Here is a 16181-nt window from a genome sequence, read left to right on the forward strand (position 1 = left end):
GATTACTCAGCAGAGGAAGGTTTAAATCTAAAAGGTCACATTTGCCTTTTTTTGGATGAAGCTGAGAGTAATTTAATTTGACTGTTAGCATAGAGATCAAACACTACAATGTTCGTTCAGCAAGAAGCAAAGAGTTTCTTCACGCAGTAAAGAAGACTTTCTGAATTGTATTAAAAGTGCCCCCTCTGCACTGTAAAACTTAAGTCAGATATCATTGTGCAATGTATTCACGCAGTGAGTACATAACAAAGCAAATGAAACAATCTGTATCTAAACAAAGATTTGTCCTCCTTCAGGAAAAGAAAACCACCAGATAAACTCCATAACATGATGGTGAAGGTCTGGAGATGGGGCTAGGTTATACTCTTGTTGCAGGGAGTTTTATTTAATATATTTCACTTTACTGAATTCCTAACTTATGGATTTAATCCAATATGCCTACTCAAGGCTATATTGTCCTTCTACAAGTTCAGTTCCAAAAGATTTTACATTCTGAAAAGGTTCCTTCAATTAAACAAAACTAGTTTATTGTTCCTACTGTTTCTTTTAGTTAAGTAATCATTAATTTTAGTCTAGGATTAAAACAAATCACAGATACTTCTTTTCACTGCTTAATTTTGTCCTTAGTATATGTGACTATTTGCTCTAGAGAGCTATCTCTGGGGTTCCTGTCTTTACTTCTATGGCTTATGATGTCAATCACATGTGATAATCTATATAAAGATAATAACTTGGTTTAATACACATAAATTGAGAAATAACAAAGACAGCAAGAAACCATCAAGTGATCTAAACAGATTTTGACAGCTTAAGAATCTGATCCTTTTTCTTACAGTGCCATTTGAAGCAAGATATAGAAGAAGCCCATTAGGTGAAAAGGTACTGAAAAATATTATTATCTGGGTCACTGTTGAGCGGAGTGCCTTCTCCACAACTGAGTATCCACTACCATCAAAATGGAATGAAGTGTCCTCATCCTGTGGGCTATAAAAGTAAAAAACAGAATTAAAAATGTTAACTGAAGATTTGTGTTTTTCCAGTCATTTTTATATAAAACATACAAAAAGTTAGATCAGTTGGTGCAGCCTCCAGGCAGTATGACTAGAAAGTGTAGAAAAATACTTAAAATCTTGATGTTACGAATAACTGAAGGATTCCAGCCAAAGGCTGCTTTCATTACGGAATCTCACAATACATGATTTAACCATAAGGAAGGATGTATGCAAGATAAAAAATGTTTTTCCCTGATGTATGAAAAACCCCCAACCATTTCCTAAGGGAAAACATAATTGTTACAACATACACCCTCTTAATTAATACATGTCATCCATTTATCAAAATGCTTTGTGCAATTGCACTTATAATAATGTTCTATTAGCCCCTTTTCCTGCAATATAATACTTGTAACAAAATTCTAATACAATCAAGCAGCACCCTCTGCTGTTTCTACATGATACATTCTGCAAAAGGGAATATGGTCAAGTGTATTTCTTTTCAATACCTTAAACATAATGTAGTCTGCAATTCCCTTTCACAATGATTACAAGAATGGTAGTAAACTCAGTGGCTACAGTTTTGCTATGGATTATTTTAATAAGAGTGCTTTACACTGTTTTTTATCCTAAGAAAGAATAAATATATCTCGCTGGAAATTGCTGGAAAGTAAACATTCCAAAATAGTTTGGTTCACTGGCAGTCCCTACTTTCAATGCACAAAATGGACCACAGCAATAGAACTCATCTGAAAAAGTAATTAGTAAGTGATAAAATCCCATACATGGAACATTCAGATTAGTGTGTTCAGAACTTTAAGTTCAGTGAACTTTAAGAACTTTAAGAACTTTAAAATCAGGGAAAAACTGCAATTTTTCTGAGCTCATTATTTTTACCTAACACAGAAATACATATTACAGATGTAAATTACTCAGTCTGTTACAAAAAAAAGGAGTGAGACAAAATACCTTCCAAAACAGCCATTGCACTTGCCCTCTTTTTCCATGTAGTTCCAAAGACCAATAGATTTGCCATTCAAGGATGCCTCTCCCATACAGCCTTTAAAATGAGTCACCTTAACAGCAGGCGATTTCTAGAAGACAAGAAATACTTTATGAATACAATTAATGTTAAGTACTCTGAAAATTATGCAGCCAAATTTTTGCTTGGTTGTTTTCCTTGACCTCTTTGTCAGATACAAATCATAATCAAGGAACAACATGTTTTAGCATAACTACTAACAATTACAGTTTACATCATAATAGACCAGTTTTGCAGCAAGTAAAAAAGTAAAATAACTATGTCCTTGACTGACTTCCACACCTTATGGCATGAATAACAATGGCAAACTGAAAGAAGCCATGGAAAAAGGAAATTAGAAACTAATTCATTGTGTAATGTCCATGCATCATGCATGCATACACAATCTGTCTTGGTTAACAATTTATGCAAAAAATTTCCAGGGAAAATTAACTTCAGGATACTAGAACATCCTTATAAAATCTTTGCTTTATGTTCAGAGTACCTGGCATGAAGTAACCTATTCGCACAATTATTTCTAAGTCAAAAGTATATCTCAAACATGTTAAAAGCATTTTACAGAATGCCGGTATCAAAATTTAACCTTGATTTGCCCTCCAAGTCCTCCAATAAACATTAGGGTTGATTTGTTGACATCCAGTACGCTGGCTGTCCCCGGAGAGGTTGCAGATTTAGATGAAGGCTTCTGATTGGAGTTCATTTCCTCTATGCTAAGTGTACCTGTTTTTCCAAACCTGCCAAGTACAAATACTAATGAATACTCATGCTATCAGCTTGTCTTTTTAAGGACAAGCAAAACCTTGTCAGTGGAAAACTCAGAAGATGGTTTGTGTTCAACATTTATGCCATTCTCATTTTAATTACCTGGTTGCATGTATCCTGTGCCATTTGTTGTTGTCAATTTGAAAATCAGGGTATTCCACTCTTGTTGATCCAGAGCCCAAATCCCAAAGAAGAGCTACTTTACCACGTCGCATCTCCACTGCAAGGAAGTCTGCCTGAAAAACAGCAGGCCTTATTCTAATATATAGCATCGAATGTGTAGTTCCTTTTTAATGTATTTTAACATGTAACACTGAGAAAGTCTTTCCAGGTTCGTATGTTTAAATCCCGTATTACAGGAGCTGACTTTTAGCAAAATCAGGCCCAGTAAGTTTTTACTCATTTTAACTTTTAATGAAACAAACAAAAAAACCCTCAGCTTACATACGAGGTGAATGTTTTCTTTATAGTTATATAAAAACATGAGATGGACACACACACATAGACGTATAGAAATGTGCCCTCTTAAGTGTATGTGAAGTGACATACCAGTCTGTAAAATAGTACTGTCACATGGTAGCATGCCAAAAGGAGCTAACAGCTATGCATTTAATAGGATTACAGAGGGAATGAAGAGGAAGTCAATGTGACAGTGAGACATCATCTCCTTTTAAAGTGGGTGGATGCACCTTGATCATGAGGGCCAAATTCAAGTACTTTGTGATACCAAGCAAATCACTTCATATATTCCAACATGCTACATGAAAGGATCACATAGTGTGTTACACTCCATGAGGTTAATGAACAGCATGGGAAAAGGAAGGTGGAGTTTCATGACATGGCTGAGAGGCAATGCTAAGGATTCAGTGCTTTTATTCTCTATCTTTGAGGATCTCTGGAATCATTTAAGGCACAAAACCATTTCAACCCCTAGTGAACACATTTGTCTTCAAGAGGCCTCACTTTGATACTTAGTTTGAAGTCAAGTAGGAAAAGACATATATGGTAATTTAAAATATTTGACTACCATCACCTTCCGTAAATAAATGCCAGAAACTTACCTTTCCATTGCTACCCAGGTAGAAAAGGAGGTTATCTGGTTCAGCAGTTTTCACATTGAGTGTTAAGGTATTGTAATTCGTAGATGAAATTTGGGGTTGGTAGGCACGAATGCAATCTCTGTCTGCTGATACTGCAACTTTAATCTGGGAGACAGAAAGAGGGAAATGGAATCTAAGCAAGTCTCAGTGTACACAGCCCATATATTCTGGAATATGTACTTAGCTTCTACCAACAAATGCAAGCCATTTGCTGAGATGCTTTCATGCAATATAAGTATTGCTACCTGACCTTAGCAATCTCCTAGGTATCACTTGACAAAGAGAGTCACAAATAGAAAAGAATAAAATCTGTCATAATTCACTTATTCAATTAGGATATTTCAAGGCAGTAAATTATTATTCTATGATTCTATGAAATTAAACTATTCAAATACCTCAGAATATAACAATAAAACTTGGCTCAGAAGCCCACATATCAGAAAAGGCCACTGTAATAAGAGAAAATAAAGATACTGAAATTCGAAACCTTAAAGGAGAAAAAAAATCAACCCCACAACAATTTCTAATCTATGTTGAGAGAAAAAAAAAAAAAAGGCAGACAGTCTGCAATAATTCTGGTCATTTCAAAGTTTTACCACACAGTTTACATGATTATTCAAAAAATACATTTGTGAAGATATTATAAGTTAAACTTTTTAAATATTAGGCAGACACATTCATATTCCTGTTGTGATACCACTAACTCAGGACAATCCCAGGCACAGCTACAGGTTTGGCAGAGAAGAGATTCAGAGCAGCCCTGCGGAGGACTCGGGGGTGTTGGTTGATGAGAAACTTAACATGAGCCAGCAGCATGCACTCGCAGCCCAGAAAGCCAACCGTATCCTGGGCTGCATCAAAAGAAACGTGACCAGCAGGTCAAAGGAGGTGATCCTGCCCCTCTACTTTGCTCTCGTGAGACCTCACTTGGGAGTACTGTGTACAGTTCTGGTGTCCTCAACATAAAAAGGACATGGAGCTGTCAGAGCAAATCCAGAGAAGGGCCACAAGCATGATAAGAGGGTGCAGCACCCCCCATATGAAGACAGGCTGAGAAAGTTGGGGCTGTTCAGCCTGGAGAAGAGAACCTGCACAGAGACCTCATAACAGCCTTCCAGTATCTGAAGGGGGCCTACAAGGATGCCAGAGAGAGACTCTTCATCAGGGACTGCAGTGCTAGTACAAGGAGTAGTGGGTTTAAACTTAAACAGGGGAAGTTCAGGCTAGATATAAGGAAGTTCTCCTTACCATGAGAGTGTTGAGGCACTGGAACAGGTTGCTCAAAGAAGTTGTAAATGCTCCATCCCTGGCAGTGTTCAAGGCCAGGTTGGACAGAGTCTTAGGCGACATGGTCTAGTGTGAGGAGTCCCCGCCCATGGCAGGGGGGTTGGAACTAGATAATCTTAAGGTCCTTTCCAACCCTAACCATTCTATGATTCTGTTACTCCTTTGAACAGTGTCCAGCATACTGATAGGACATTGATTCAAGCTAAATGCACCAAACTGCATGGAACTTGGTAGTGTAATGACCCATTTTAACAACAGAAAAGCGTTAACTACATCAGTGTCCTTGAATATGCCTCTGACAACTAAATACATAAAGTACGGGTGTGCATATATGTATGGACACAAATATATAAAGTTTCTGTCCTCTAGTAGAAGTTTAAAAAACAACAGAACAAACTCAAAAATGGAATGGGGGATTTTGCTAATACTTCTTTTCACCCTGCTAGGAACCTCTGTGGCTTATGACACTTCAAAAATGCTACTCCCTCTTTTCTTCAGTGGATTCATTAAGGTTCAGTAGACTGTGACAGAGAAGCAATAACCATATAATTAAGGGGATTTGCAGAAAGAACTGAAAGCCTTTTATTTTTTAAAACAAACCCTCCCTAAATCTTACAATAACATTCCCATACTAAAGCCAAAGGCATACCAAAAATTGAGTGCAAACTCATTTTCATATTCCCCTCCCAGTGTAATGAGGTCCATAATACAATTGATTCACTTTTGTTGTCATTAAGGGGGAGAGCAGAGATTTTAAACTAAGTATATTATTTGTCTTAAAGTATTTTGGATGCATGGCAGCTGCTTGCAAAAAACCCATATGTGCACGGCAAAGCATAGATGGCAAATTTATTGATAGAATCAACATTATTGTTAAAAATTTGTAGTGATACTCATATATGGAATACCTCACATTAATCTCTAAAATAAGCTCAGAAATTAACATCTTGTCCTAAAAAGAATAGCAGCACCATCCCCTCTTTTATCTCTTTCTCACCAAAATATCTCTTGTGATTGCTTTCTGACATACTGTATTTCATTATTTTTATAGGAAACAAAAGAAAATAGTAAAGAAATTACTGCCTTGTTGTTCAGACAAACTCACATATGCAGTAAGAAACTTGACATGAAAACTATAAAATGTGCTAACAGCCCTGCCAGTATGATTTTAGCATCAGTCAGCGCTCTTGGACTTCACTGAGACCCCAGAACAACCAAGTACTTTGACAGTAAATTTTAGGATCTTTATCTCACAGAATTTTCCTGCTAAAAGTGAAAGTGAAGCCATTTAAGTCTCTGATGATGCAACTTACAGATGCTGCCTGTTTGCGGGCCTGGCTGATGAGCTCTTTAATCTCAGACAAGTTTCTGTTCAGGTTCTCCTCTAGCATTTTCAAAGGCTTCAGCCTATCCAATAAAAGACTTGCTTGTGCTTCAACTTCTTTAACTTGTTTTTCAGCTGTGACTGCTGCCAAAAGATAAATGAAATGTTGAGGCAGGTTGAAAGAGAAATGTATTGTTGATTGCTAAAATACTTAGCCAAGGTGGCCTGTTGATGATCATTTTGTTTTCAGCAATTTTAAGCATCAGTAAGGAATATGTATACTTAAGGGTTTCCCATGTGAATCTTCTAGAAGTCTTTTAAAAAGTTAGCACATTTTTATTGAATTAGAAAGAAATCTTCAGTCCATCAGACTCACATTTAATGCCAATTAAAATTGAACATTAGTACTGCTTCTGCAAGCAGTGACATTTCTGAAGAGCAATGAAGCAGCAAGCTTACCAGCTTTCGATGAATCAGTTATAAGTTCAGTAGTTTTCCTCAAGGTGCCATTAACCCGGGACAATGTCGAAGAAGCATTCAGCAGCTTTTGACTGAAATCCCTCAAGTGGCTTAAACCCACCACAGCACTGGTGTTTGCAGACACAGCCAGCTCTTTCACCTCAAGCATGTATTTCCTTGTAGCTGAAACACAGTTCCCCGGTTAAAAAAAATATTCACAGCTTTCATACATACTTGGGAGTAATAAATGCCTGACTTCATAACAACACAATTACAAACATAGTCAAAACACTAGAAATAGTCAGCTATGTTCCTTTCATAGTAGGAGTGATATATTTGGGTTTCTGTGTTTTTCAGTCTGTGAGTGGAGCTCGAAATCAAGACCTACTGTGATCTAACTTTGCTTAACTGTTGAATGTGCTATGGCTTACAGAATGGAAAGTTTATCTTCTGTGAAACTGGAGTGCCAGGAGGCTAATGCAACTCCTCTTGAGTAGTTATTAAGTTTGAAAATGGCCACAGCTATGTCCCTGAACAAGAATCATGATAAATGTTCCCCCGTGGGTGAGACACACATGGATATAGCTATAGATGTACTTACGTTTGTTCATAAACACACAGAGATACGAAATAATAAAATATTTTACACACAAATATAAATAATAGAATTTTCAGCAATTTTAATTAAGGCTCATTAGTTTAGATTTTCAAGTTTCTGATCACAACACTTGATTAATTCAAGTTTTGAATTCTAGGAAAAAATTCTTATTTTTCATTGCCATCCGAGTACAATACAGACACAGAATACAGTGATGGGGAACTTGGTTCTGCCTATCCCAATAGGAAGATTATATGAATACATCAGGCTTATAGTGTTTAAGTTCCCTGAATGAGTGTTGGCACCCAGAGTCACTAGTGCAGAAGGTCTATTACACCCTTTGCTTTGGGCTGCAATCACTTATACATAGTGGGTGCACCACTACCAATTTCAGCCTATCCCTTACACCCCCTATGCCCAGAATAGTGGGAAGATGCTGCAGCTGGCACAAAAGGTCTGATTTATGTCTACAGGGCTCCTTTTGCACTACCAGTATCCTATACAGAAGGCAATGCCACCATGAATCTCTGCCCAGGTTTCAAAAACAAAAAGAAAAAGAGAGAGAAAGAAAACTTCCAGAAATGTTAACAGCAAAACTGAAACCAAAAAAAGCTAAGATGTGAGTTAAGGAGGATGATTTTCATAATGCCTTAATTTTCCATGTGTATCTTTATGTTAATAGCATCCTGCAATTAATATCCAGTGTAACTTTATCACTAATATCACCCTTTAGTGTGAATTAAGAGCCTGAGTTGCAAAAATAGGTATTTTAAACTTTGGATTTAGCATTCTAATCTGGACACACAGTACAACACAACAACCAAGGCAGGAGGTCTTTATGAGTGTTTTTCTATCTTTAAAAAATATTATTAAGGTTGGCAAAGTATTTCAGACCCTTTTATTTACAATTTCAAAGACATTTTCTCTGTTAGTTTCCGTGAACACTAGGTCTTGCCTTTATCCAAAATAATGCCTTTTTTTTTTTTTTTAAAGGGAATTCTTTTCTTTGGAAAAAGCACAGAAAGAACATTTTAATTGGTTAAATGAAGTCAGCATTTACAAGAAAACATTTAGATGAAGATGATAAGATTTGAGACGAGCTATTCAAACAAAGCAAAACCTCACAGTTCTATATAAAAGTTTCTCTCCATGTGAGATTAAACATCCTAGGACTTCACTCTCTTCTCATATCAATATAACTGTATGGCTATCAGAGCCCCTCCTGTTTTACAGCAGTGTGAAATGGGAATCAGACTACAGATCTTATGATAACCCAGTTGTGCTTCCCGGTTTGCTAAAAAAAACAAATGAAAATATTCCTTGTAAGGAAGGAGGCTAAATGAGTCTCCAGTATAGTTTATTGCTAAGTCTCTGCAATCAGACAATAAGCAGGATTTTATTTCAATTGTACTAGATGGTTCTGTAAAAAGGAGAATGTCAATATAAATTTCACTTACCATTAGGCAATGCTCTTAGTGCCACCAGGGAATCATTAAGCTGGTTGACAATTTTATTAGTACTTTCCTGAATCTTTTCTACCTTTTTGTTCAACCCATTCAATCCGAATAAAAGGCCTGTTGGAAGAGATAACTGTGATTTCTCTATGCATAAACAAATACCATACAACCCACACAAACCCTAAGCACAGGGATAACAACAAGCATTCACTTACTTATTTAATCAGTTGAATTTTTTTGGTTTTGTTTTGGTTTTGTTTTTCCCAACAGAGCATTTTACAAACAGGAATGCAAAATAAATGCAATATGCACAGGAAAGCTCCCGTGGGCACTCTTCCATTCAAAGTTATCCTTTTCGGCCAATTCTATCAGACTGAATTAGTAGAAACATAGTTAGGAAAAGGCTATAAATTAAAATGTTTCCATGACTGGGAACTCTTATAATTTTTATGATGTCCTTTAGTTTTTGTGATAGCTGTCAGGAGCCAAAAGTATTTTTTCTTATATTTGTTTGTGATCTGTTTGCAGAATCCTCTCACTAGAAATAAAAATATGTGGAGCAGAGGAACAAAAAAAGGTATGTATTCTGTCCACCTGAATTACATAAAACGTATACATATTTGTTAAAGCCATTGATATTAAAAGCAAGACCATTTTATAGTTACAGCTTATCTCTGTGAAACATTCACTTCCTGTCCAATTCTGTCCAAAATTTCTCTTAGGGCCAGCCTCTGCTCCTACACAACCGTGTTCAAAATGCTTTTGAATTTCCACGGTGCAGACTTCACTGCCTTGCTGATATCTTTAGAGTGATAATAAAACAAACAAATTTTGGAATTTATAGAGGGATTCTGAGCCAAAAGGCCATTCCTACAGACAAATGAAGTTCAGTTTGTTACTGTATTTCAGCTATATAGAGGAAACAAGTAAAAATTATTATGATTTAAATATATTATCCTACATACTTGTGTAATCCATGATTTATTAGATGAAATTGGATGAATGAATTTCTTCAAGAACTATGTTTGTTCTTCGTCTATTGCACAATCTCTAATGCTTTAATTCATAAAATTGGGAATAACAGCCATTTAAAGAAAGCACTGCTTGGAGCTAAATGAGGTATAGTGAAGACCATTTTTTTAAATGTTTACAGAGAAAAATGATATTCCTATGTAACTCTGTAATACATTAATCTTAATTGTATGAAAATATGTATAAACTCATATATAGCCATATGCAGTATTTTACCTTACTTACTAAAAAAGCCCCAAACAAAACTACAAAAAAAACCTAAACACACAACAGTAGAGGGAAAAAGAAATACAAGCAGACCATCACTTCTTTTTTTCAGATTTTTAGCTTCATTCTGAAATTTGGAGCTGAGCAGTAGAGTTTCTTTTCCAAGAAGACTTAGAGACTCCTCTGGCTGAAAAAAACAGACATCAGTTGCCAGATGTGAAAAACACAAATTCAACTGAAAATACTTAAGCATCTGTGGATGTCTACTTCAAGTTACTGAACATTCTCACTGTTTATCAGATATTCTCTTTATTACCTATTAAGCATCAATTAAAAAAAAATACATGTTGCCATCATTTGTCCAAGAAAGTGACACTGAATCTCTCTGTGAATTAATACAAAAGATGCCTATGAAACAAAACCTACCAAATTCTAGTTTGAACACTGCTATTGATTCAGTGTTGCCTTTTGGAACATCAGGAATTCTAGTTCCAGCCTAAGTCAAAATTCCCAACACTGAGCACTTTAAAGTGAAATATCTCAAAATCCCAGTCTTTAAAATGTTCTTTTAATCCATTTCTCCAACTGGAAAACCTGGAAAAGTACCTTAAAGGATTTATGCTGTACAAAGCTTTAATAAGACAGAGCACTATAAAATAACGTACAAGTTCACAAAACTATGCCAATTATTTTGATCACTATCATGTAAATACATTGTAATATATTTGTTTCTCCAGGTATAAACGTGCATGACACTTGTAAAATATAGCCCATTCCTTCCTTGGGTTTACAATCAGGAAAAGCAGAAAAAAAAATAAACGGGAGGAAATAGGATAATATGAAAGTAATAAGGTCAGACTGGTAAGTGGTCAGTCTGGTAAGTCTTTTTAATCTGTTTCAACACCACCACGATAATCTTGCAAGGCAGAGGGATAGCAGAAGAGATACAGACATACATTTGTTTATGAAATGTCCTTAACTAAGCAAAATAGTTGTGGTTGGGAATACATAGATAGAAATGGAAGCTGGACAGGTCAAACAAGGAGATGGTTGAATAATTCCAAAGGTGGAAGGGAGCACCAGAAGTTTGGGAACTACAGGAATGCATGTCAGATGATTAATATAAGCATTCATAGGCTCAAGTCAACCATGCTTTTGACATTAAACAAAAAAAAAAAAAAAAAAAAGAAGGTGGTAAAATAGTACTGTGGCAGAGAGAAAAGCAAGGTAAACAGAACATGAAATCTGGTACCATTACTGCCTTGAGTACAGATTCAAGATACAGGATATATTAGTTGGTGGGACAGGCTGCCATACTCCAATTTCAGCATGTGCAAAACCAACTAGAAGAAATATTCCAAATGAGAAAGACGTTAATCAAAATACTAGTATCTATACTTACAAAATCCAAGGGGGCATTCACAACTCGAGACGCATCATCTGCCAAACTCTCTGTTATTTCAATCACACTTTTAACGCTGGAGTGGGTGTAGACAGCAGCAGTTGTGTTCAGAGTCACATTTCTTACTTTCGAGAGGCCACTGATTAGAGAATTAACAAGTAATTCTGTTTTCCTCAGAGTACCTTAATTAAGGACTAACATTTTCAGTTACAACATGCACATCTTTCTAGAATACATGATGCACTCTGAAAAAAATAAGCGCACCTTGCCCTATGTTGTGTAAGAGGATTTAAGTTTATTATTTTGAACTGGGAAAAAAAAAAACAAACAACCAAAATCAAACCAGTTCAAAGAAGGTTTTAATTTTTTGTTTTGTTTTGTTTTGTTCCTTTTTGTTTATGGTCAGTTTTTCAATTTTTAAAGCAACTTAGTCACTTAGAACAAATTGCATCATCTAAACAGAACAGAAACTGGTTACTAGCTTAAAAGCAAAGTAGAGAAATACAGAATCTAGGAGGAAATTACAAGCACCTTAAAACTCTTCTTATTAAATTTTGCTTTAGTGAATTTATCTGGCTTTGGTGAAGTCAGCAGAGTTGCTCGGTATTACTCAGAGCAAAATTTTTTATTCTTAAACTTACATGCAAATTTTCCAGTCTGATATGATTGAACTTCTAACACATATTTGCTGATTTTAAAAGACAACACAGCAAGAATCCTAGAATAATCTTCTGGGATATTCTATATAGGGATGGGATTTCCACTGAACTAACTGGAATGACTTCCCAACTCTCAAATTTTAAAAGTGCATTTGAATAGATTTAAGATTGCAACCCACTCATTTCTGCAAAATGCTCTGAAAGCAACAATGAAGGCATACTAGTAATAGCTTCTTCATGAGATTCAGAGGTATATTGTCAAGAAGTATTCATACACAGACCAAAAGCTTTTCAAGCCATACCACGATATACTTTCTGGGCATTCCATAATTCACTAGTTACTGTGCAAGTCAGCCGCATGAAATGAGATAATAATCAACCACCTCCATATAATTTAATAAACGTACATTACATTAAAAGTAAAAAACACTTGAAATAATAGGGAATGAAAATTGATCATAGAACTGTTTGTCTTGGAAGGGACCTTTAAAGATCAACTACCCTGTCATGGGCAGGGAATTCCTTTGGTGGATTAAGCTACTACCCATTGAAATTAAATCTGACACTACTCTAAATCTATCCCAATTTCATACTTCTTGAGTTTATCACCTCTCCAGTGCATCTGCAAGTCTTTGGATCTGGGTGGCATGGTCCTCGGCCCTGTATACCAGGTCAAGCACTCCTCTCACAGACATCTGCATCACCAGGTCATCCACGTGGTGCCGCAGTTTGGTGCTCCATAAGACTAACCCATCCTGGTGGACCTCCAGGTTCTGCACAACAAAATGGTTTCCTCTTTTTTTTTTTTTCAATAGCAAAATACACCTCATAGTGTCAAAGAGGATGTTAAAAACTTACAGAGGTAGAGTTCTTCATATCTTGGGCAAGAGCAGCAGCAGCGTTCACTAGGACCTTCCCTTCTTTAATGAGTATGGTTGAGACTTCTTCACCTTCCTTTATGTTTAGCTTTTTGTCCTACAGCATAAATCAAGTATTTTATAATAGTCTGTAAAGTCAGCTATAGTGCAGATGAGTTCACATAACACAATCATTTTTTTGGTTTTCAAACAGGGGTCTGGTTTCCTTTGAGTTTAAGGTATCGTATATATTAACATGTTTATTAAAGTCTAAAAAGCAGCTTTTAAACATGATTTTGTATTTGATATTTCTTATGCAACAACACTGATTGTCCAGTCTTACATTTAACTCTGCCACGTTGCTAGAAATAAGAGGAAACAAGCGATTGGTCTCATTGATGTTAGCAAGCGCCTCATTCACCAGGTCCTGAGCATCTTGCAGTCTGCTGTTGTGCTTTGATAAGAGGTGGTTTGCATCATTTTTTAGTTCAGCAAGCTCCTGCTGGGGTTTAAGATACTCTTTCTGAACCTGGATTAACAAATTTTCTGCAGCTCTGACAAAAAGAGAAATCAGAAAATAAACAAACAGTGAAGGAGAAACTTAGACATGGAATTCTTGAGGAGAAAATGGGGTCATGTGAAATTCATTTAAATGCATCTTCTCACAAAAGTCTGCAATTTTTTTCTATAACAGCATACAAACACGTGGTAGCTTAGTTACTCATCTTACCGCACAAAAAGATGACTGCCTGAGGGAGAGGGCAGTAATGCAGTTCATAGATTTTGTATGTGGTGACTACAGGGGAAAGGGATTAGTACAAATCATATTTGCTTGGACTAAATTTGGGACATCCCCCTACATCCAAATCTCTGTGAAACATTCCTCTGGCACCACTCTATATATTAATTCTAGTGATTCAGATTTTGAATGTGGGGTCAAAATATCGATTATTAGGATTGACACTGGAAAGAAATAAGTAACCTGAAGTCAAGGACATATACCCAAGAGTCCTGAAAAGTTTAAATGGCAAAAAAAAATAAATAGCCTTACTAAAATGAACACTGAAATGAGCAATTGCTTGTCAGTTGTTAGTCACTTCAGCTGTTCTATTTGGGAATATTTGCATCTCTGGTTGAACACTTTCCAGTATTGAAGGAACTGAACTGAAAATGATCCTGAAAGTCTTCCTTTGTTTCTTCATATGCTGCACACTGCAACTCCTGTAACTATACTTTTACATAAATGTTTGTCCCTTTTAATCTGTTTTCAAATCATATAGAACTTTAGCCAAAGCAAAAGAAACCTAGTTTATTTCACTATTTTACACAGCAAAACACATTCCATCTTTCTTACTGAACAGCAGATGTGCATTTGCAAAACCTAGTAATTCAGAGTCTTTGCACTCAGAAGCCATAGCCTTAAAAAAGTTACAAGAATGAAACTATTTCACAAGACACTAAAGACTTCTATTTCAGCACAGTGTAAAAAGGTTATATTCCAAATTGTTTGGGAACTTTGCCTTGGGTGGCAAATGTGCAGAGACCTGTTACAAATGTTGCTTAACAGTATGCCATCAGAAGCTCAGCCCACTGTGAGCCATGTGGTAAGTTCTGCTCCATGAAAAATGGACTAGCAAGCTGCTTATTTAAATCTATTCTGAGTTTACAGCTGCATTGCATGATAAATTCTGCAGAGTAAACAATCTTACAAATCTTATTAACTCTCTTCTTCAATCTGTCAACGGACACTTTTCAGAGAACTTTCAGAACTTTCAACAGGGCCTATAATTGAAAAGATTAATTTACAAATGCATTGTATAACAACTCAAAAGCTGATGTTGAAAATCAGATTATTATGTTACTACGCAACAGCATATTTTGAGACATTTTTATAAGTGAAAGAACCCCACTATTTCAAGTTCCTAATAAATACCAGATTAAATCATATATTTCTAGTCCATTTAGCTTCTACACAATTTAATAGTTGCACAAAGACAAGCACAGAGAGTCTGTTGAACAAAACTCAACATGCTGCCAACACAAACATTCTCTCCTGCCTAATCCAAAGCACTTAATAAGTCAGTCAGAAAGTCAAATTTTCAGAAATATTCCACTCTGGTCTAAATCTTTGTCCCTTAAAGCCAGTGTTAACATTCTTACAGCTTTTGGTGGGCTAAGGCAATACTTAGTATTTCTGAAGCTGGAACAACAATTTTCCTGACTGTTGAAGCAGTCAATGTTTCATGTTGCCAAGTCTAGTAATAAGAACCCATAATGAATATAAAATCCACTTTAAAATAATAGCCTTTAACTGGGGACAATCAAGACAACAGAATACAATCCTGAACAGTGGCTAAGAATATTGAAACAAACGCCTTGGTTTCAATTGCAAATCTATGTGATGCATATTCCAGTGACAATAAATCATCATGTCCTTCAGCAGAGTTGACATGCCCTGGGCTTGAAATTGACTGAGATAGTTCTATGATGCCTCTTAGCCAAAAGCAATAAGGAGATGTGTACTAGGGACAGATATGAAACAAACTGAAACCAGTGAGCCTTCTATTGCAAGGGAATTTTGTATCACATCCACATGAACAGGCTTTGGTTATATTAGTATCATGTGGGATGCCCAAATATCATCAAATTATGTAACTCCAAATTCAGAGTTCACATAGCCCCACCTGGGCTTGTTTTCCATCACACTGCCTCTTATTATGCCATAATATTTCTCCAGATATCTCTCCAAAACTCAGTATTGTATATTTTAGACATGAAATAAAGTTTTCAGTAGAACAGGCTTACTTTAGGACTCTGGTAGCATTATGGTGCTGTTGAACAAAATCTTTCTTGCGCAATGCATCCAAAAGGGCGGAAATATCATCCTGCAGACTCTGAGACGTAGCATTGGACAGCGGGAGATCCAGGCCAAGTGTTTCATTTAGTGACATAGCAACTTCAACAAGTACTAAGTAGGAGAGTAAACAATTTAGTCATACTATT

General features: G+C 36.1%; 1 protein-coding gene across 1 annotated transcript in view; it reads right to left on the reverse strand.

Annotated features, from left to right (window-relative positions):
* Nucleotides 1-16181, reverse strand: part of LAMA1 (laminin subunit alpha 1) — a 103394-nt gene that overhangs the window by 16773 nt on the left and 70440 nt on the right. The window contains exons 36-49 of the mRNA XM_030477379.1: nt 15984-16146; nt 13522-13732; nt 13180-13296; nt 12931-13094; nt 11663-11801; nt 10354-10447; nt 9022-9138; nt 6967-7149; nt 6497-6651; nt 3858-4001; nt 2899-3032; nt 2618-2768; nt 1962-2086; nt 834-984 (exon numbers count right to left, since the gene is read on the reverse strand). Coding sequence (XP_030333239.1) covers nt 834-984; nt 1962-2086; nt 2618-2768; nt 2899-3032; nt 3858-4001; nt 6497-6651; nt 6967-7149; nt 9022-9138; nt 10354-10447; nt 11663-11801; nt 12931-13094; nt 13180-13296; nt 13522-13732; nt 15984-16146 — 2048 coding nt within the window. The remainder of the gene's footprint in view (nt 1-833; nt 985-1961; nt 2087-2617; nt 2769-2898; nt 3033-3857; nt 4002-6496; nt 6652-6966; nt 7150-9021; nt 9139-10353; nt 10448-11662; nt 11802-12930; nt 13095-13179; nt 13297-13521; nt 13733-15983; nt 16147-16181) is intronic.

The sequence above is a fragment of the Strigops habroptila genome, chromosome 1, assembly GCF_004027225.2.
Source record: "Strigops habroptila isolate Jane chromosome 1, bStrHab1.2.pri, whole genome shotgun sequence".
Taxonomy (NCBI): Eukaryota; Metazoa; Chordata; class Aves; order Psittaciformes; family Psittacidae; genus Strigops; species Strigops habroptila.